General features: G+C 31.1%; 1 protein-coding gene across 10 annotated transcripts in view; it reads right to left on the bottom strand.

Annotated features, from left to right (window-relative positions):
• Window positions 1–23,190, bottom strand: part of Sh (Potassium voltage-gated channel protein Shaker) — a 189,751-nt gene that overhangs the window by 96,802 nt on the left and 69,759 nt on the right. The window contains exons 1-2 of one of the 10 annotated variants that reach the window (XM_070639419.1): window positions 12,737–12,919; window positions 6,677–6,858 (exon numbers count right to left, since the gene is read on the bottom strand). The exons of 3 other annotated variants lie outside the window; for them this stretch is intronic. In XM_070639419.1, the coding sequence (XP_070495520.1) occupies window positions 6,677–6,702 (26 nt within the window). In that variant the 5' untranslated portion in view covers window positions 6,703–6,858; window positions 12,737–12,919. Of the gene's footprint in view, window positions 1–6,676; window positions 7,162–7,219; window positions 7,325–9,959; window positions 10,088–11,228; window positions 11,264–12,736; window positions 12,920–23,190 lie in introns of those variants that run through there. 6 more of the 10 variants (XM_070639417.1, XM_070639418.1, XM_070639420.1 and 3 more) reach the window with 6 other exon arrangements.

Below are 23,190 nucleotides of genomic sequence, written 5' to 3'. Positions count from 1 at the left end.
GATAAACTTTTTCTAAGCTATTTATTACATCCGTAATATCATCAGCATCGAGCATCATGTGGATCTTAGATGCGATAAATAAATAAATCAAATTTAGAAGCAGTTGTGGCATTCAAGACTTTATAGCATATAGGAGGGAAAAGTAAAAAACATGTAATTTATAAAGTCAAATGAATTTTCGGAATGTTTACATGTCTGATCTTACAATTTATACTTCTATATGCTCAAAAGAAAAATTTCTGTTGGAAAGAAGATAAAACATGATTTATTAGCCAGTGTGAAACTTTAAGTTTCCCATTTAATATTTAATAGCATGCAGCATTCAATGAGCTCAAAGTTCATCATTTTTCAATCTCATATTTGCACTTTTTGACTTTTTTCAATTTTAATTTTCACTTGAAAAAATATATATTCAGCATATATGCTTTGAGATCTTTTTATAGACTGAATGGATAAATAACGTGATGCATATTAAATATTGCCAAATTGATTTTTGTTGCTGGGAGGAGAAAGTTTTGCTGATTTTTTTTATATCGTATGATAAAAATATAATGAAATGTTTCTGACAGGCAATCTGGTGGATAACGGTGTGATTTCACAGAAATATTTAAAGCCGAAAATGTGAATTTTGAAGGGAAATTTATTAAATTTATTGAATTTTGAGAATTTTGTGTGTACACCGAGTGATCAATTCACAATTGGCCAAAAACAGACGTTGCGATGCCTTCGGGGTCTTTAAACATTGAAGTTGAGTCATCATCAAGGTTATAATATGGTGCCTTATACACCCAGATATTTAACCCTAGTGATACACTCAAAATTAACCAAATACAGCAGTTTTGATGACTTCAGGGCTTTTTAGTATCACTTTCATGTTTGGTCATCAACTAGGCAATACAGCGGTGCCGTAGTGAGTTCAGATGCAATTTAAGATGGCTTAATATCATCCAATAATGATTGAGCGTCCTAAAAATGACTAAAACATACAAAACCCCATGAAAAATCCACAATAATCAGTTCCTGACATTCAACAATATATTCTCAAAATACATATCGATCCCACTTCGAAATTCCCATTGAAATAACTCTTCGTACATATAAATATTCCCAAAAATTCCATCCAAAAGATGCCTCAGCATTAAAATCAACTATAATTGCCGATAATATCACATTACACTTTCAACAATTACAAATTTTCCATAAACTGCAAAATGATACTTTAATCGATCAACAATTTATCGTCACAATATTTGGAATAACAGCAATACTTAATTGCTTTCACTGGAATTTGATATCAGTAATTAAATTATTAAAGAAAACATTTTTGAGTGTGCAATATTTTTTACAACATGGAAGACATTAATTGCTGTCTGAATTATACACTGTAAAATTCTCTTTAATATGAGTTATGTGCTGTCATAAGTCATGCAAATGTGCTGTCAAGTCTGATGTTTTTGTAGTTTCTGTTTTGATTTATAACCTAAAGTTTTAATTTTTGTAGCTTCTAAAAATTTATTTTTATGTTTTTTGAAATGTTTTGGATATGAATGAATTTATGTGGATTTGGTGCTGAGTTGAGTCAGTGATGGGTAACCCTAGAGCTTTGCAGGAATGTCTTTAATCGACACTAGATGATGAAATTTCATCTATCAATTCATAAACCCTTCCAGCTTCCCCAACCTCTCCAAAAATTCATCATCCAAGCACAAAACCATCCAAGCCTCATTAACTTTCAAAGCATTCATGAGTTCATGATCCAAATGAATATTTCGTATTCAAAGCCAAGTCAAATCGTTCATCACAAAAAACTACAATAAATATCATAAAACATCCATTATCATAAATGTTCAATCTTTCAACAATCTCTCAAAACTATAATCATTTTTATCAAGGGAAATGAAATTTCCATAAGCTGTATATGTCGCACTTTTTTGTGTTGATTCTCTTCCTTTTCATCAAATTTCATATTCACAAATATAAAACTTATACATACATACTCACATTTATTAATAACATCATGTCTATGACATTGAACAATCTGTCACATGATAAATGAACAAGTAAGAATGGATGAGTGAGATATGTTGGATAGAAGGGAAAAATGAGTGTGTGAAATATATATATAATAGGTAAGGTCAAGAATATCATATGACATGATGAATGAATATGAAGAGAATTTTTTATATTTTCAGTTATGCTTTTTTTTTGGGGCAATGGAAATGTGAAGGACTACTTTTTTACGATTTATGAATATTTTTTCACACAGTGGCTTTAAAGTGGTGATGATGTGAGATTAATCTGAAATTTGATGGGGGTTTATATGACTTAAATAAATTATGTGAACGATTGTGAGATTAAAATTGTACAGGAGCTCTTTTAATGTTATAGGAAGTGCCGGTGCTGTTAAAAATTCTGATGAAATTTATTTTAGTCTTGATCTAGGTCAGTTAGAATGAGTCAAATTCAAGTTTAGAGTCCATTTTCTTGAGTTGAATCGAACTGTCTACTTTGAGTTTTATAGCCCGAAAATCAGACTTCCAAAAGTCTGTTTAGGGAAATTGCCGAGACTCCAGGTTCCCTTTTGGGAATTTCAAGGTAATCTTGGTCCCTGTCTCTAGACAGAGACTTCAGAAATCCAAAGATGAACACTCAACTCTAGTCAACTTCAACTGCATCAGCCTCGAGCTCTTCAGAGTCACCTGCCCTCGCACAATCTCAACAAACACAAATATGTCAATAAACAACATAAAACAGATCGTTTAAATAATATGAAATTTTATGTCACAGACACTGTCTCACTAGGATGCAATAGATGAAAATCAGTAACAAAAAATTTATCACTGATTTGAAATTCGATTACTTTTTATGCATTGCTTAAGGCAAAAACTCAATTTCACTTTTAGGAAGCTATAAAAAGGATGCCAAAGACTTCATAAACTCTAGACAACTCAATTAAAAATGTCGATTTTATGTTCAGAATGATCTGAAAATTTTGTTCACTTTGAAATTGAATTGCATCCTTCAGACATGCTCGATTGAAACTATTTTGCATACATATTCCAATCATATTTTGAAAACATGAAAGGAATAGCGGCAAACATCCATGAAAATGATGTTAAACAACATTCAAGATCCAAATGGATTCTCATTTAGAATGAGCAAAATAAATAAGCAATAGTCGTGTATATCACAGCCATCAGTGGCAATTGTGAGGAGGAATAAGCATGTGGGTAGACGAAAAAAATTCAATTTGATATAATCAGAGCGATAAGATGATTTTCCACAAGATGAAACAAAAAATTGCACATTTTTAGATTCCTTTTTTGCTATTTTCAGCATAGAAATTTCGTTTAGTGCCAACAATTTTCATTTTTATTCGATTTATATCCAACATTAGATATTTTACCTCAATTTCCGTTTCCCATCCTAATATTATTATTATGCATAAGTCGGGAGGAAATCAGAGTGAAATTTTTATTCCTGTTTTCCTTGAAATCTTTGAGAATTTAATTGAAAAAGTTTCAATCTGTACTCCTTGTTGTTATTTAGTTTTTGATACTTGCGCATAATCTTTATGAATATGTTTTGAGAAACTTTTGATGAATTTTTGAGGAAGAAGTTCCAATTGTGTACTTTTGAAAAAAGATCTGAAGATTCGAACCTTTGTCTATTAAAGATGTTGAATTGAATTTGGTAAAAAAAAATATAATATTAAGCTCTGGGTTCAATTTATGCTCTTTAAAAATCTTTTAAAAAGAAGGATTTGAACCTTCAAAAAAAGAGAAAGTCCAGGAATATAAATTTCTTCTAGTTGCTCTAATGCAAAAAGACTACAGTTCTGAACTTCTTGTATCATTATTATTGCTAAAATCCTTTTTTTATGATAAGCGTTTCAATAATTTCTATTAATTCCATTAACTTTAACTATCATTTATTCAAATAACGATGTAGCTGAAGTGACTGTAGATCCTGCTCAATTTTATCTTTGAAAATTACATCAAAATTTTAAAAAAATCGCAAAAAAAGAGTTCATAAGATTCGAACACTGGCATTTCGACCAATAACCAGCTTATTCGTTCCTTTCAGCACTCTATCGTGTCTGAAAATCTACTAAAAGGTTGAACTGAGTTAGTTTTGGGCGTACTAACGATAGTAAAATTTGGCTAAAAGTCATTATGTTCTTTCAAGTTTAAAAAAAATTAAAAATAATGTAAAAAAGTTCGAAGAGTTCGAATATTAAATATCATTTTTTTTTTTTGTTTTTTTGTATTTTTTTGTCTTCATATAAGAAGAAGTGAAGCTGATACAACTTCTATTCTTTTTGATTTGCAATGCAAAATTCTTTTCAATAGAGTACGGATTGAACCTGTACGGACAATTAGTACAATTTCTTTCCCATCTATGATAAGAAACCACTGATATCCCCTTCGAACTATCGCTGGCAAGCCAGCTTTGAGCACAGATTGACATAAGTGCAATTTGAATAACGTTTCGGAGGTTTGAAATTAAAAATAATTACCCAAAAATTTTTTAAATCCTGATTCATCTGAATTTAATAAAATAGCCGAGTCTATTTAATATACTTTGAATAAGTAATGGCAAAAAAGGGTTCGAAGAGTTATTACTAAATATCAATTTTTTTTTTTTTATTTTTTTGTATTTTATTTTTTTTGTTATAAGCGAAGGAAATGCATCTTCTAAACTTTTATTTTGCTGTGCAAAATTCTTTTTCAATAGGTAACACGGATTAGAACCTGTACAGTAATTAGTACAATTTCTTTTCCATCATCTATTATAAGAATCCACTGATATCATATCCTCTTCGAACTATCGCTGGTAAGCCAGCTTTAAGCACGAATTGACAAAAGTGCAATTTGAGTAATGTTTCGGAGATTGAAAAATAAAAATAATTACTCGTCTAAAAATCCAAAAAAAACTCTTTAAATCCTGAATTTAATGTAATATAGTTGGATCTAATTGATATATTTCTGAAATTGGCAAATGTCCTACTTAAACTACAAAATTTGAAAATTCGTCTTGTGAAGTTTATAAAAAATGCAAAAAAGATTCGCGAGTGATGTTTTAGTTGAGTGATTTTAGCTTTGAAAGTTCAATATGAATTAGATTTTTTTTCATTTCCTCAAATAGAAATAAATCTACTGATCTCTACGAACCAGCACAGCCAATGCAGTGTTGAAAATGAAGTTGCTAATCGGAGATCACATTGAAAAATATTTAAAAGTTCTCAAAAAAAATATTGAAAAATTGAGGGAAAAGTTTGGCTAAAGTTGGTATTTAAACTACTCATTTTGAATATTCCTCTTGTGAAGTATAAAGAAAATATGAAATATGTACTAAAATTAGTATTTTTTTTTCGGATTTTTAGCTATTTTCATGATATTTAATTGTTAAGGAAGAGCTTGAAGTCGATTTACATTTCATAATCATTCACTCCAACCGTCTGAAAATGTATTATAAATAAGAAATCTATTTCAACACGGCTATTGCACTATAACGTAAACAAGAAGTCTTTGAGCATCAAAAACTCATCAGAAATAGAGGAAAAGAAAATTCCCAACAAGCTTATACCTTGCCAAATGTCATAAATCTTATTTGCACATTTCAACAAAAAAAAAAAATAATAATAATAATAATAATTTATTGAAAACATGTGTCAATATTCATACCCATATAATCGTCATAGACAATTTAGTATCAGGTCAACAGATTTTCCGATCATTTTAATGACTCAAGTTTACATAAATTTCAATTACATAACTAAAATTCTCAATGAATGGATGTATGTGTAGCATATGAACATGTTTTGCGGTTTTCACATAAGTTGTTCCTTGCACACACATATCATGAAGCTTACACATGTGTATGCATTGGCTAAACGTGCTGGTGACGATGATGATGAGAAAACATTGAAAAATTCAAAATTCGAAAAAAGAAAATCAAAAAAAAAGAAAAAAATGTTGAATGTTTGAAGGAAGCACGAGAACATGCTGTTGTTGTTGTTATGTATAGCATGAGGAGGAAGAAGAAGAGGAAAAAAAACTGAAATCGATGGTGATCATGCAAATTTAATATGTGAAAGGGAGCAGCAGTAGCTGAGAGGAAAACTGAATTTTCCGAGAGAGAAAATTGAGAACATGAAAAATAAGTCAATGCTCGATGTTAATGACGATGATGATAATAGAAGTAATTTTATATAAACGAAGAATTTACGCAAAATCCAAAAGGAAGAAGAAAAACTTGCATGACTGGAAGGAAATTCCCGAAAAACACCCAAGACGAATTTTCTTTTCAGCATCAAAAAATTTTTCATTTTTCACATCCAAAATAAATTTTCAAAAACAGAATCGCTCACATGACCATCAGCAGCAAGCTACATACACATATACATAAATACACATACACAGACAACTAGCTACAATACATAGAAAAATGGAAAATTTCCAATTAAGAAGAAGAAAAAGGTTCTCATCATTTAGTTCAATTGACGAAAACGAGACGGATGGAATCGATTGGAAGAATCATATGATTTTTTCACACACATAAACAGCACATCTTCTTCTTCTTATTTTCATTCCATTTCCAATCTCATGTATATACACAAATATTGGAAAATGCATTTTTTTTTTATTTCCTTTCAGTGGAAACACAAACTCACCCGCCAGCGACTAATATCATCTGCATGTCTCCGCTCTATGGTGGTCTCATTTCTGTTTCTCCATAATGAAATATTTTTTTGCTCTTTTTAGAATCATCATTTTTATGAATGCACATTCACACACAAATTACTTCCTTTTTTTGTTTGATTTTTCTCACATAATGACACATTATGGTTCATGACTTATTTTTTTTTGTAACTTCCGATAATGACAATGAATTTATTTTTTTTTTTTGTTCACCAATTTTTTTATGCTTCTTGCTTCTTTTTTATTGCAATTCAATTCAATTATTCAATTAGTTTTAATGCAAATGTATGACTAAATGACTAAATGATTTTTTTTCTGTAAGTTGGTGTATATGTACATGAGTGTATATACTCAGTTCTTTATTTACAAGTAACAATGCATTGACTTGGAAATTTATGCTGGAATTTTAATTTAATTTTCTCCTTCTTGGCAAAACTACAGAATTTCCATTTGGTCTCTAAAATGAAAATGGCATTTTATTTATCATTTTTGAAAAATTCCGCATCACAATTCACATCAACAGATTTTTTGTTGTCCTTTTTATTGCCTCTTAATCTCTCTATCTCTCTCACTCTCCACAGTGTGTCTTTTTATGAGATATAAAGCTTTTTGAAATTTATTTTTCATTTAATTTCTTCTTCTTTTTTTGCACTACGAATTAAACTAATCCTTTGGTTATTTACTATTTTAAGCAACTTCAGTAATTGAAGTTGTAGTTTTAGGGATTCATATGACATGTTAATGGACACATGACAGGGTGTGAGAAGTAGGGTTGGGCAAATATTCGAATATATTCGAATATATTCGCATATGAACAAAAAAATATTCGAATATATTCGAATGCATATTCGAATATGCATTATTCAAAAAATTCCGTTGTATTTGATTTATTGAAAGAGTCATTTCTTATCGTTTTTGTGAAGTATGTAATTTCATACAAAAGTTGATCAATAATCCTTTTTTTGCTTATTTTTGGCAAAAAATGATAAAATCTTAGTTAATTTGTGTTAAAATATGTATCTATGACTCGGAATAATGTTCTTATGAAAGAATGATGATGCATTAATGCAATTTTATTGAGAATTTCTAATTTTTTGCCTGAAATATGCAAAAAAAGGATTTTTGATCAACTTTTGTATGAAATTACATACTTCACAAATGTGATTAGAAATTACTCTTTGAAGAAACCAAATGCAACGGAATTTTTTTGAAAAATGCATATTCGAATATGCATTCGAATATATTCGCATAAAATATTCGAATATTTGTATTCGAATATATTCGAATACGATTCTGCCCAACCCTAGTGAGAAGATTTTGTTAAGAAGAAAGTATTGAGAATTTCTTGGATTAATGTCTGATGTGATAATTAAAAGACTTTTATTGTTCATGGCCCTGTTACAAGGTAGCCAAGGTAGTTCCCTCTTAGTTTTTGAGTGTCTAGTGAGCAGCCTGTCTACTAGAACAGTCTGGCTAGTAAACAGCCTGTCTACTAGAATAGTCTGTCTACTATAGCAGCCTGTACGCTGGAGCAGCCAGTCTGCTAGAGAAACCTGTATAATCGAGCAGCCTGTCTTTTCCGATCGTATTTCATTACCTGAACCGAAAACCTTAAGAAATTCATGAACAATCAGATAACTGACTAGAGGATGTCTAAGGTATAAACCCCACTTTTATCTTGCATTGACAACTATTTAAAATTGGCCAAGAATTGCAATATTGCATTTCCTGCATTTTAAATGCCCAAATCTGCATTTTTGGATTATACCTAATATTTGATCCAAGTCTACAGGTCTTCATTTTATGTCCTGTAATTTTGAACGAACTCCTTTTTGAAATTGATTTAAAATCCATTTGCACAGACTGGATTATGGCTAATTTCCTGATAATCAACATCATCTCCTATACAAATATTTAATGTCATTGATGAATAAGCTTAATATTTCTTTGAATGTGATACTTGCTCACATTGAAATATTTATTTTAAAATTGCATATCCAGACTTTGTGCAAGCAAAAAACCACAAAATGTCTTTTCTCTCTCAAAAGTGGTTAAAGATTTAAATCCGAGAATGTATTTTTGCATCAATAAGTTGTCATATCCATACAAATAACATAAATTGCTTTTAAATAGCTTGATTTTAATTTCCTCACAAATTCCTCAAGGCAACCCGGCAAAACCCTAGCAATTAGCACCCTTCATCAAATGTATGACTCACTCAAAATACCTCGATGCTTTATGTGTTTTTCCTCATGTTTATTTTCGAATACGACTGATCCAAAAATAGCTGACTTTTTCATTTATTTAATCTTCTATATTTTAGAATTTACTGATGACTTGACTGTCAGGAAGGAAAATAATTTTTGAACGGGAATGAATCTAAGTATATGCAAGTACATAACAATAATCCTTTCCAATGAAATAAATCGATTTATTTTTCTTACTTATTACGTATTTTCTCATATTTATTCATGTTTATGTTAAAGTTTAGTCGATTCAGCAGAATCTTAGTACAAGTCAGTCATCCATAAGGAAAAGTAAGTGGAATTAAATATAAAAGTTTCGTTTCCAGTTCACAAAACTTTGAAATACCTTTGTTGGTTTTATAAGATTTAAAAGAGTTTTATCCAGGGATGCAGTCAAGGTACTGAGACTTGGGAAGTATCTAAGAGAATCAGAAGCTGTCAATTTATAGGAAATACAATTCATAACCTGTGATTCTGCCAGGAATATGACACTTAAGGGAGCAATTTGTGTTTTCATGCAATTTGGCACTAATTCCATAAATTACACACCTCTGGAAGGAGTGAGAATGTCCAAAGATCAATACTATGTCTGACTGCACTCCTTATATTAAGGCAGACATTCATCTCAGACGAAATTATCTCATCTTCAAGCATTTGTTGCCCCTGAAATTTCTTGACATTTGAAATTCCACATACTGTGTGATTTCAGCCTTAAAAGCTTTTCCCCGAAAAAGAAATCTTCTGTCAATTACATCCCCTACGTGAATCGACATAAAATCCCTTTATCTACAAGTAAGAATAAGATTTAAGACATAAATGACTTTAAAGCTTTATGAGTCACTTAATTACAAATCCTTTTGTCCCTTTTTCATCAATTTCTTATTACATCTTGTGAGTGAGGCACATGTGTACAGATCCTTTCAATATATATTGAGGTATGAAATTGAATTAGGGATTATCATAAAATAGAGACGGCAATAGCAACAAAAGGTATTTCCACATTTTTAACCTTGAAAATTTTTTATTTTCTCATTTTTTTCACATTTTTTCTTTTTCAATATTTTGGATATCCGAATGCAACAACAACAACGACAAAAATTGCATCCGAAAAGTGAATAAACAACAAAAAAGTTCGTTGTCGTCGTGTAATCACTGACAGTTCACAACCGAAACTGAGTTTGTTGTTTCTTATGAACCAAAATATGAACAGATAATAATAAAAATAATATATATGTGCGGCATATAAACACAAAAAATACTTTTTTTTCTCCTCATGTATATAAAAACAACCGTCAACTCTTACTATAACATTCTTGCTGGCAAGAATCATCAGAAAGTGTCTGTTGGATTTTTAAACTGTGATTTTCAATTGAGGGGCAATTGATGATATGTGAAGACTGTCAGTCTGTCTGTCTAGGGTAGAGTGAGCATTAATCTCAGGAAAACTGAAGAAATTTTCAAGTTTATTTGAGTTTTGGGAGTCATTAGTGAGCAATTTGGTGAAATTCTGCAGTTTTTGGGTTCTAAATAGAGGTTATTGGCGTATATTCCCCAAAAAAAGAGGGCACTGAAGTCAAAAGAGGACAATCTTCTGTAAAACTAAGCAACCCGCTATTTGAGTTGGCCCTAATTATAAATTCATGTTTGATATACCCCAGTGTACCCTACTAATTAGCCATTCAAGAGTATTTCAGGAAAACTCATGGAAAACTCCTAATCATATGTTCAAGAGTAGCTAGAATCTATCCTACAAAACAGTAACTATAACATTCTTTATGCCTTTTCAGAAATTCACTAAAATTATCATTCAAAAAATCTTTATCTAGACAAGAATGCGCTTCAAATTCCCTCAACCCAGGACTTTCTAACTTGCTTTTTTCTTCTCACTTATTTTTCGCGATTTGAGTGAAGCGTCGTGTGTGCGTGAGAGAAATAGAAACAAACACGACGGAATTTGTCAATCAGTTGCGGCTTTTCCTCCAATACAAATTCAATAGACGCTCTTGTGTGCTTTAACCAACCTCACATTATAGACATTTGTTGCCCGCATGGCAAAAAAAATATAGGAAAATTGTGCGAAACGAGAGTGAGTGAGAGAGGAAAATGAATGAAAATTTGTGTTTATTTTTATAGTTTTCTTCTCTGAGGTTCGTTTATTTTTGAGTAGGTAACGAAGGTCTCGAGCAACTGTGTTGCTGCAAGGAAAACCTGTTAATTCACGATATAAATACTAATATCTCTATATAATCCACTCCGTTGTGTATTTATACATATTTACTTTGTAATAATTATATTTTTTGAGAGTTATTTATACACTTTAAACAACGAACTGTGCAGCTCCACAATAAATTAGACTGTGTCGATTGTAAATGATGAGAGAATGTACCGAAGGATAAAATGGAATCGCAAAAATAATGGAAAATATTTTACATAATGTTTGTACATAGTCAAAGCCATTTCCCATAGTCTATAACTTTTGTGCATTAAGAACTTTCAAACTCTAATTTAGTAAAAGATTTACTGCTTAATAGTGGCAATAAAATGGCATTAAACTAATATTTTACAAGCCTATAATAACTAAACGTGTGATTTCTCCAAATTAATATATTTACATTTCCAACAGCATAGAGAAAGGTAGCAAGTATATAAATTCTATGTATATAAACTAGCAAAAAGTCAGTGACTTTGAATTCCTTCCTATTCACACGTTTATAATATTTTTTTTTTCTCACTGTTTGTTTTCGAATTATTTTTTGCTGAATTTATGTTGTGGTCGAGACACACTTTGGGCGGTTAAATGAGTTGATTGGCAGTGGTTTTGGTAACGAGCATTTTAATTGCTCTTTGTTGGATGAAATTTAAAGCATTCACAATTAATTATTGCATCATTTACTACATAACAATTTAAATAATTACTTTTGTGACTTTTCACAATGAAAATTACATAAATTCAATGTTCCAGAATTAAGGATTAACTACTATAGTGAAATGAACTCGAAATCATGGATGAAACTACTTATACATTGGTATCGATACTGAAACCCACTTTCCAACCATTTATCCATTCTGAAACTGATTTTCTTCTCTATTTTGATCGACTCTACTTCCTATTAATATACTCATAAAATAAGAAGGATACTTGACCTCTTTCCTTCTTCCTTTTACTATTTCCATTTAGTTTTTCAAAAGTTTTCTGAATTTTTAAAAGATTGGAAAAGTTTTCTCTATAGACAGAACTGTAAAGATTGAGATTCTTTAAATTTCTATAGAAATAAGCTTATGCATAGATTTGTATCTTGGAATCAAAGCATATTCTTGACGATAATTCCGAAAAGAGATCGTTCACTCAGTCATCCTCCCCTACTTCCCTTCCTTCACATCCTTCTCCCCCTGAACGTAATTAGTGAACGGCCGTGAATTAAATGATCGAATTTTAGTATTTTAAATCTCAAAAGCTATTCTTCATGAATAGAGAATTCAATTGTCAACTCAAAATTAAGGTCAATGTCCGTTTTTACGTCATAGCTATATTGATAGTTTTCAAAAGAATTTAAATCTAGTTTCATCAGTCAAAACACAAATATACAGTGTCTACCTTTAGAAAAGGGTGCACTGCCAAGTCTCTTTCTAGATACAAAATTCCTCAAAAATTTAGGGTTTTGTATTGAAATTAACAAAATTTAAGTCAGGATTAGTCTTAATAAACATGATCTTAATTAAATTTAAGCTAAGAAGCATTTGAAAATTATTTAAATTTCCTTCAAAAAATCAACTCAATGTCATTACTCATAACTAGTCATTTCAATAAAATATTCACAAATAACAACCCTGCCTGTGCTTTAAAATTCCGGAAATTCCGATTTAATATGCGCTTTATAAACTATCCAAAAAAAAATAACAAAAAATTTTCACTTTCACAACGCTGCTCATTTAATAATAATCTCCAATGCTCATCGCACGGCGCTACAAAGTCAAAGATGTAGAAATACTATTTTTCTCTGATATTATTAGCAATGACTTTTCAAATGCGACACGATTGCCGTCGAATGAGATGTAAAAATAGAGTTTCGCACAAAATTGAGAGATTTGTTGTCTCATTTTCATTTACTCTCACTTCTTATTATCCACGTTGTTACTTATTAAATACATAAATCTTTTGTATATTAAATACTATAAACCATCAAGATGATGCCTTTTTCACTCATGACTAGTGGAATGGAAAATTTGCTTAAAATTCATTTCCCCTTGTTTTGCAAAAAAGGAAAAGAAAAGGAAAAATCGCAAATCGATAATTTTTATTTTAGCTTATTTTGTTAGTCATGTTACACTCCTCATGGGGCTTCGATTGCTGATTGTGTACACATCAGGAGTGAAGCGGGATCTTACAAGATTTAAGGTTATCCAACCCGGAAAGGACACATGGTGTTGAAATGGCCACCATGACTCTTGCCACAGGTCAGATAAGATGATATCCGGCCTTAGGCCAGAATCAAGTTGAATTGTGCTTGCCAGACAAGTCAAGGCTATACAACAAAGGGCTACAATCCTAAATAGATCCCTAGCTACAAGCCTGTTACCCAAAATATTCACAATCATTCACCAAAAAAGAATATTTCATCTATCGATTGATCAAAAAGGAACAAGAAGAAAAAATAAAAGAATTCATTTCGCAATCATTGACTTGATGAATGATGAATTTTGTTGTAAATAATCGTGACGTCAACATAAATTGATCGCAACATGCACGACACACTAGTATGAGAAATATATCTTCAATATCCCAAAAGATTTTCTAGTTTCAAGAGAGAGTCACACAACAATAAGAAAATAGAGAGATAAAAAAGTCAGGCACAATGGCATCAGTTGTACGATGTCATGACGAGTTAGGGTAACCATTGAGATGTATTGATGTATATAGATTAAGGAGTGATCAAAGAATTTTATCGCATATTCGTGTAGACATAAAAAATTATCAGACACACCAAAAAAAAACTTTTCTCTGACTGTGACTATAACGATGATTAACAAGCGAGAAAGTAATTAGTCGTAGCTGGTTATTTAATTTGTAGATATTGTTGAAAAAAAACTTATTTAAATATAATTTATTCATCCAATTTTGTCAGCCTTGTTGTTGTGACTTTCTTTAATTTTTCATTTCATTCTCGGCAATTTAATTTGTTTATTTTTTTTAATTTTTCATTCCACTAATTTACAGATATGACGATGACGACGACAACAATGAGGAATTCGAATGATGACGATGATGTTGTTGAATTCGTATTCGATTCATGTGATAATGAATGAGTCATGATGGGAAAAATCATAATTAAAATTGATTGAAGGCTTGAGCGCATTTTATGGTTTGGATGGATAAATATGAGTGGATCAAGTGCATTGTACTGATTTGGTTCTGATTTTGAAGCGTTTTTGGAATGAATTTTTGCATGATGTGCTTTGGATGGCATTCCTATTCAAGGATATGCTTGTTGTTGATTTGATCGATTTTTGAGTAATTACTTTTAGGACTCTTTGACTACCCAAAGCCGACTTGACCCTAATTTCAGGACAGATTCAATGAAATTTGGCTTCAGGGCAGATTCAAGTCGGGCTAGAGCTGGATTTTCTGTCATTTCTACGATGTGTGTTTTCTGAACTAAATCCAGCACCAAAACTAATTTTGAATAAAAAAATCAGCCAAAATCCCATCCACTAAAATCTCATCTAGCACAGCATCACCAACTTCAAAAGCTATAATAGCTTCACGCTCGAATAAATGATAATTAAAGCTCGGAAATGAAACACAAAAAAAAAGTTTTCCTCTCGTTGATTTTTATTGCTTTTTATCCCTCTGTAAGCATTGAAACTTATTAAATCATCGTTCGATCGCTCGAGAATCTATTGGACATAATCATGGAAATTATTGCTTCATTTAAGTGATATATTGTAGATGTATGTGAGACAATAATGTGCTATCATTGAAAATATTGTCTATAATTATTGCACAATGAATCTATACGACAATGCTATCATTAGCATTCTTGGAATATATCACTGTATTTGTGATGGATATAAATTATCTGATGAAACTGAAAGACTTCTTTATTATTTTCTATGGCTAATTGATTTATATTGTTTTGTATTGCCTCTCTCAACATAATTGAGTTTCCCATTGCTTTTTATATAATCAACCAGAAGACATTGTTGGCTTTGAATTCAATTATGTGGCTAGTGAGAATTTGTTGAAGGAAATGTGCTCTATATTGCGATAATTATGATAAAGTTTATTTATTTTTTTGTGTGGGAAACTCAAGCTGTTATCACAAGCTGATTTTTGTGCCGATGGGGACTTGAATGTTTCTAGGATTTAACTTTAAAGTAACAAAAGTTGGAAAATTTTATTTTGTTTGCTTTATGCAGTACTTGTGGGTATATGTGATTAACATATTGCTCAGTGCCTTTAACATGCTGCTTTAAATCCATTACAAATTTTTTCGGCTTCAAAATTTGCCAAACAACTTTAAAAAGGCTTAAATCATGGCATGAGGACCAAGATGTCCCAGTTTCACGTTGATTCTAGCTTAACACCGACTAGACGCCAGCCTGGTGCCAGATTAATTCCAGATGTGTCTCCTGGGAACTAAAAGTCTACTTTACTACAATTTTCCATAGTTCAGACCTCAAATCAACAGTGTTTCTCGTGTTCCTAAATATAAATCAAGACATTAACTACCCATAAAGATATTACAATTGACATTTTCACAACGATCGTCAGACCTTACTCATAATCCCCGATAAGATCAAAATGATTCTATTAATAGAAGAAAAAGATATCAAATAGGAAGTTAACCCCACTTTTTAATGGTGAGAATATTTAATTCTTTTATATTTTCTGATGACGCAAAAGTTTCATAAAATGACGTAAAAATGTTTCTTCTTCCTCTGACCCAACAGAGACTGCTGCTTCTTTTGTGTATCAGAAGTTTTGACGTTAAAGTTAAAAATGTAATTTTTGCAAAAAAAAACTTTTTCATTCCCTTTTGTCTTCTTTATAATAACAAATAAAGATTTTTCATCTTGTGATATTTAACGTCTCAAACGAGAAATAGCATTTAAGTTTCTGTAGGCTGCCTACTCTCGTGTGTATGATGCAAATAAATTTACGACTTTAGAATGTGCAATTAAAAAACAATAAACATTTTTTAAGTTCACGCGTGGGATTTCCTACTACGTAATAAATCATGTGTAATTCTCATTCATTCCACCCGCGTCACGTGCTAAAGGTCAATCACACGAAAGTCATTGGATCAATCAATGTATCCTTTAAATATACATCAGTATAAACTCAAATTGAAGCTTCATTATTCCAATGAAAAAACTTTTCCAACTTTTCCGTATTCAACTTTGTCTTACTTCTTTTTGATTGTTGGCTATGGAAGATAAATCACTGCTTTGAGGAGCAATAGGGATTTATGCTGAGTAGAGTTCATTTTCAATATGATTCTATGGTTTTTGAACAATGCTACTCGAAGAATGTTCGAAGCAGAGATTGAAGTCGGTTTGAATTTAATATGCAGTTAAGATTGACTAATTCATCCAAAATCTTAGTCGACTTTAAGGTCTGACTTAAGCTATGTGCACAATTTATGAGTATGTCTTGGAATTAAAGAATGTCAAAATTTGTGTGGGTTAAAGGTTGACTAAAATTGAATCAAGCTTAACTAGAACTCAATCAACCTTTTTTAAATACTCGGAAGGCTCAAGATGTAGACAATTTCAAGCATGTTTCCACAGACCGGCGTAAATTTGACAAATTCCACTGAATTCCAAATGTTTTAGGAAAGTGTTGCTAACTCCTGTCAGGGATACAACGGCCTGTGACCACATTTAACACCATGTCTATCTTTTATGCCTTCCGAGAAAGTGAAAACCACAGAATCTCTAATATTTAAGCTCTCTGAAGCACAAAATTCACCCATAATTCCCGATAGAATGTAAATGCCATTTGACGACCAAACAATCACTAGTCATTTGATCGATAAAGTAAACTTTGATGCACTGGAGATTAAAAAATAAAATTTATGAGTCAAGTTTCTCCTCTCGAAGGTTTTTTTCTACGTTTTAGATTGAAACAATTGAACTAAATTTCCAGTTCAATTCATAGAGATTTTTATATTGTATTTACACATTGTATGAATAGTGATGGCGCTTTCAAATCCAGACTATCGTCATTAAATCACCTCTTTCCATTTTAAACGAGTATAAAAAAAATCGATTAATCCATCAATTATTGCACAAAACTTTAACACCTCGTCTCTCACTACATCCGAATGTCAAACTAAGTTTTCTCATTTTTCAATATATAAAATCGTGAAAAATTTTCATCTACAAGTTTTCCATTCCTTCATTTTTCACATCAGTTATCAAAACTTTGAACAATTGTGTGTGTCTTTACCAACTTCACGTATTATTTCTGACATAACTAAAGCTAGGTTAGTGAATATGCACATGAAACTAGTTTATTATTATATTTTTGTAAGCACTTTATCCTTCTCACTTTATACTATACTTCCTTCCTGTCTTATATTGCTTTTAACACTCTTCACAAATCCATGAAAATGGAATTTTTCTTTTCCTTCTTTCTTTTCATTATATCTTATAGAATATAAATTAAAGTTGATAGTAAGATATCTCATGTGCTTTTGTGCCTCGTCTTGTGAAATTTTTATTTTTTTATTCGCATTCGAAGTTTACAAGACCGAGACGAAAATTTGTTTGAGAGAAAAAATAAAAGTAAAGTTACATACCGAGAGAAAGATGGATATAGTGAGAGAGTAAGGAATAGAGAGAGATTATTATAAAAATTGAGATGATTTATTAATGAAAATTTCTTTGGAAAAATTATTATTTTTTTCAATTTTCACATTACTTCCTGCTTCGTACACAACAAATAAAATAACATTTACGTGCGATCTGATAGATGTTTATGTATAAATCAATGTAATTGAGTATGCAATGTTGATAATCGAGCTAGGAGGAGGGGATAGAACTTGTCTATGTAAATTTAAACATTGTTTATCCATAATCATTCACTCAGTCAGTCGGCCGATTAAAATTCAACACAATCATGTGTAAATGTGTAGAATGAGAGCTCGACATAAAAAAAAATGCAAAAAATGGGAAAAATTTTCACTCATTTCCGCGCATAATCCAAAAAACACAGAAATTTTTCAGCATGCATTTTATTTTTTTTTTGTAAGTCACATACAACATTACACTATGGGATGTAGGAGAAACTATGTAATATGCATGCACGTGAAAGCATCAGTTTGTTGTGATTTTCGGAACCAAAACAAAAAAGTTTGAATCCCAAATTTGCTGAATTTCTATTATGGCATGGCCGTTTAGAAATTCACACTCAGTAATTTGAAGTTAAAGGCATTTTTCTCCTTAGTTGGACTTTTTAGGATCACTTTTGATAGTTATTATTGTAGAAATTCATAAAACCAACATTTTGGTATATAATTTGCTATGATTAGTGCTTTAATTAATGCAAAAATTCAAAAAATATCTCAATTACTGAGTGTGAATTTTTGTTCCATTTTTTAAAACTTTTCAGAAAAATTAATAAAAATCGCTAAATTTATGTATTTATTATGATTTAAATTTTGGGAGCATAAAGATTTTATGTTCCTTTTTAAGATTAGATTACTCTACGGAAGCAAATCATGCTTTAAATTAGTTTAATTAACATAATTAGTAATCTGTTTTTGAAAAAAATTATTTTTTTTCGTTGAAATTTTGAAAAAAAATGGAACGTTATTTGCGTCCAAGCCCATTAACATATTCTCATAAAATTTTAATCCTCAAAACCACAGTAAATCCTCTTCCTCAAAATTCATCTATTGTTTTCTCAAACTAAAAACTTACTCTTGCATGTATTTGTGAATGATATAGCTACAGACAAGACATACATTTTAAATTTATATGCTACTCATTTTTCAAAGTTTATATTGATGGTGCCTTTTGCATTAAATAAGTCAATATAATTCTATACACACGACTATACTTATTATTAATGCTGCCTGCCACTATACTATTGGCTTTTGTGGTATCGTACATTCTATTTTAGCGAAAAATGTTCCCTTTCGACAGGGTGTCGCCGCACATAGATTTCATTAACAAGCCAGTATGCCACATGATGGCACGCCAATAATTTTTTTCAGAACTACATCAGAATTCTTTTTGAGTGATGTAGAATAAGGCACAAGTTAACATCATTGGAGATGAGAAAGAAGAATTGAAAAAATTTTTGAAATAAAGACAGACGAGTTTAATATACAGCATAATACAGAGAGAAGATATAAAAAGGATAGGAAGTGGCAGTTGGGTTAAAGCATAGAAGGTTATAGCAGATAATTAATCTCCAAAGAATTATAAATATAAAAAAAAAGTTACACAGTCAGTATCTCGCATTTATTTTTAGAGGTTCTAATTTAAAAAGCTTTTTGTTGCTGCTACGTACAATTTGGGATAGCTAGTCGATCAACACGTGATGTAATGCAATAATCATACAGAATAAACAATCATCCATGAAATTGTAAGACCAACACAATCTATTCTTACAATAAATTTAGTTCCTTCCGAGAAACTTGTTCAAATCTCTCAATAGACAAGATTTTGAGGAAGCTGACAGATTATAATGAGAAAAAAGGGCTTTTGAGATTTCTCAGGAAAGACGGTCATTTGATGCCTTTTGATAATCGAATTCTTTGATTATCTAGAGATTTGGGACGATAAAGTTGTTTGATTGGACATATTTGACAGTTCTGGGTTAGAATTTCTTGGAGTTGTGAATTCGGAATAAGTCTATTTTTAATGCATTGAAGCTCTTCACAGCTTCAGAAAAATATATCTAGATACCCAACTTATTCTACTTATACATTATATCAGATTAATTACTATTCATTATGTCAGGTTGTCCATACGGACATGGTAAAGATGACAACTAACCTACTTGCTGAAAGTTTCCTTAAGCTAACTTTCGACCTGCTTTTAGCTTCATATTGCCGATTAGTTTGATTACTGAAGCACATAATCAAAAATTCAATCAGATAGTCACCCTACAAATAATACACATGCTGCATGTTTTTAATTATTTAATAAAATATTCAATTTCATTTCTGAATATTCATGATCGATCCCTAATTATTAATTAAAATGGATATGCAAATTTTGAAACCAGAAAATGAGTTGAGTACACTGAATTAGTTCATTGACCGAGTAATAGGGGTTCAGTTAGAAGTTTGTCGAGATGGCAATTTTCATATTTTATATTGAGATTTTTACTTTTCTTCTCATTTTAGTCGTAGGTGTTTTGATCCCAAAGGCTAACCTTACGTCAATAAGTTTCGGCTTTTAAGATTTAATTACTTCAGAGCATTCATTAGGTTCTTAGATTTGTCATCAAACAATTTTTAATGCCTAATCTTTCAAATAATGTATAATGAAATCGCAGCTCGCTCACAACCTCCGCTTGTAACCTACAGAAGGTTATGTCGTCATGGGATTAATTCTTAAATATAGACTTGATTGTGTTGATCTTGCGAATTCCCACATGTTTAGATATTATTAGCCTTATTGCCAGGGATTGATACTCGATCGGATTTACATTAATCGAGGATTAAGTATTCAATTCCTGCTTTTAGCATATAAAGTGGTCAATATTAAGTGTGCTCAGTCAATAGAATTGAGCATGCAACTTGTCTGTTCGGTTAGTAACAAAAGAGCATCATTAGTCTAGTATATGACTAGACCATACGATTAGAAGCATATTTCCATACAATAAGATTATAAATTATTATGAATTTTTAAATTTCATCCTCCTAATTACTATTTACAACCCAAATTTCCCCAACTCCCTTTTCTCATTCCATCCAATGACCATTTCAGAACAAAAAATATCCGGCAACTTAGAATCACCATTCACATCATGCCCACTGTTTTATTTTATTCTCATTATTATTGTTGTTTGCTTCAAATATCGATCGTGACTGAGAAGAAAAATGCTTCTGCTGTTTTACAACTTCTTGCCTTTTTTTACTACTCATAATCAAAATTTACATCCTCTAAGTTCTTCTTACTTCTTTATTTTAACTGTTCCGCAAAAAATATATTGTGTATAAATAAAGAGCACACGACTAAATCACTTGGGAGATCTGAGCGAGAGAGAGATAGAGATAGAGAGATAATATGATGTGTAGATATGAGGTGAATAAACATAATTCACAGAAAATAGTTGTACTACGAAAAGCTTTTAAAGCCTCACACACAATAAATTTTTCGGCACTCAACCGAAAAAGGTTTTTTTGGATGCTGCTTAATTACTCTCACTCACACTCAACATTTTTCTTGCTTCTTACACTTTCATTTTTATTTTTTATGTATTAAATAAAGCACAAGCTGAAGGGAGGTCTGATAAAGGGTTATAAGGGATTAAATTACAGATATAACATACAGTTCAGTTTTAAGTTTATTTTTGAGGTTTAAATCACTTTTCCTTACGCACAGAGAGTCTCTTTAAAGTCCATGAACTTTCTTCTTTTTAGCGCATTTTCCTTACATCCACCAAAACTTAATAAATCTCATTTTAATTACTCAAACGAGAGTATTATTTATTTAATAGAGATTTATTGAGGCAATAAAGAGGAGCCTTGCATGATATCTACAACAATAACAATAACAACAAACATTGACAGCAATGTAATTGCCAATCTATCACCGCACCACCACCACTACACATTCACATCATGTATCTCGTTGCACTCAACTTTTTTTAGTCACATTTTAACAAATTTTTAGCAATTGTTGAATTAAATTTTGAATTAAATATCAAAGCTAACTAAGTTATCAATAAGATTATAACAATTTTCACTTTATAAACTCTTTCCGTTCATGTTAAAATAAATTTTTGAGTGCGAGGCGAAAAATATTTCCTTTCGGATACACAATCCGCCATATTGCTACTGCCGGGTTTTATATTTTTCGCCTCCGATTTTTTTTTTCCTTCTTTATACTTTTTTTTTCTTCCTTTTTTACACAATGCTCTGTATATATGCTTTTTTTGCTATTGCTGCTGCTGTGTGTATACTTTCTTTTCCATTTCTATACAGCACATCGTAGAAGCACACATATAGTAGACGAGAAGAGAGTGAAAATTAATACGGCAACATGAAATGTTGAGCTTTTATCAGTTTCCATTACAAATAAAATAAATTTATTAAAAAGTCTTGTGTGCAGCCTGCCAAAAAATATATTTTCGACATTTTTGTGCTTTTATGTCTACCACTTTGCCTTTCTCACGCTGTTCTGTGGACGATACAAGCTGGAAATTAATGACTTGTCTCCGATAATTATTTGCCATGGACGAAGAGATGAAACGGAAGGAGAAAAAAATAATAATAATGAATGAGTGCGTGGACGGGATGGATGGATGGAACGAGTTTCAGTTTGTTACTTAAAGCTATCTCAAATGATGAGTATTGATGAGCTTTAGGGGTAGTTTATTAAGTTTCTTATTTGGCCAGACACAAAAAATGATGACGTGCTTCATCATCATTGCCATAATATGCCGTTTGGGCACCACGTGCAGTTAATGGCAACTTCTGGCTTTTTTAATGGTGTGAAAAAATTTATGGATGGTTTTACTAAAGTGGATTACTGTGATTTATAAATCAAAAGGATTCTTAAAGTAGTCATTGCATTCTCAATAGACAATAAGGCACTCAATAAGTACTACACAAAGTGATGAAAATAAATACATTTTAAAGGAGTAAATGGATGCTTAATCTTTGATCTTAATGGATATCACTTATGTTTCAAGAGCATGAGATTGTTGTGAGCCGAGCAATACAATCTAAGTGCTTTGAATATTGAAAGTTTAATATTTCAAGCAGATTTTGAAATTAACACTCGATACGGAATATCGGATATCATTTCAATGGCATTGGTATGCTATAAAATATTAAGTGCCTGTGTCAGTTATCAATGATTCAAAAAGGAAATGCTCAGATATCTGAATTTTGATGAAAGAAATCAATGTCTTGAATGGGGTGTTGAATATAGAGTTGACTATGTGTCGGATTGACTTTAAGGCAATTTAACATGACCTTGAAGTCGATTCCTGGGGCAATTAGGGAATAGGTCTAGTTACTAAGCTAGATGAAATAGTAATTAGTAGACAT

The sequence above is a fragment of the Chironomus tepperi genome, unplaced genomic scaffold, assembly GCF_022539635.2.
Source record: "Chironomus tepperi strain 1889 unplaced genomic scaffold, CSIRO-AGI_Ctep_v1 contig_196, whole genome shotgun sequence".
Lineage (NCBI taxonomy): Eukaryota > Metazoa > Arthropoda > Insecta > Diptera > Chironomidae > Chironomus > Chironomus tepperi.
The sequence above is the reverse complement of the archived record's forward strand: the minus strand, read 5'-3'. Positions and strand labels throughout refer to the sequence as shown.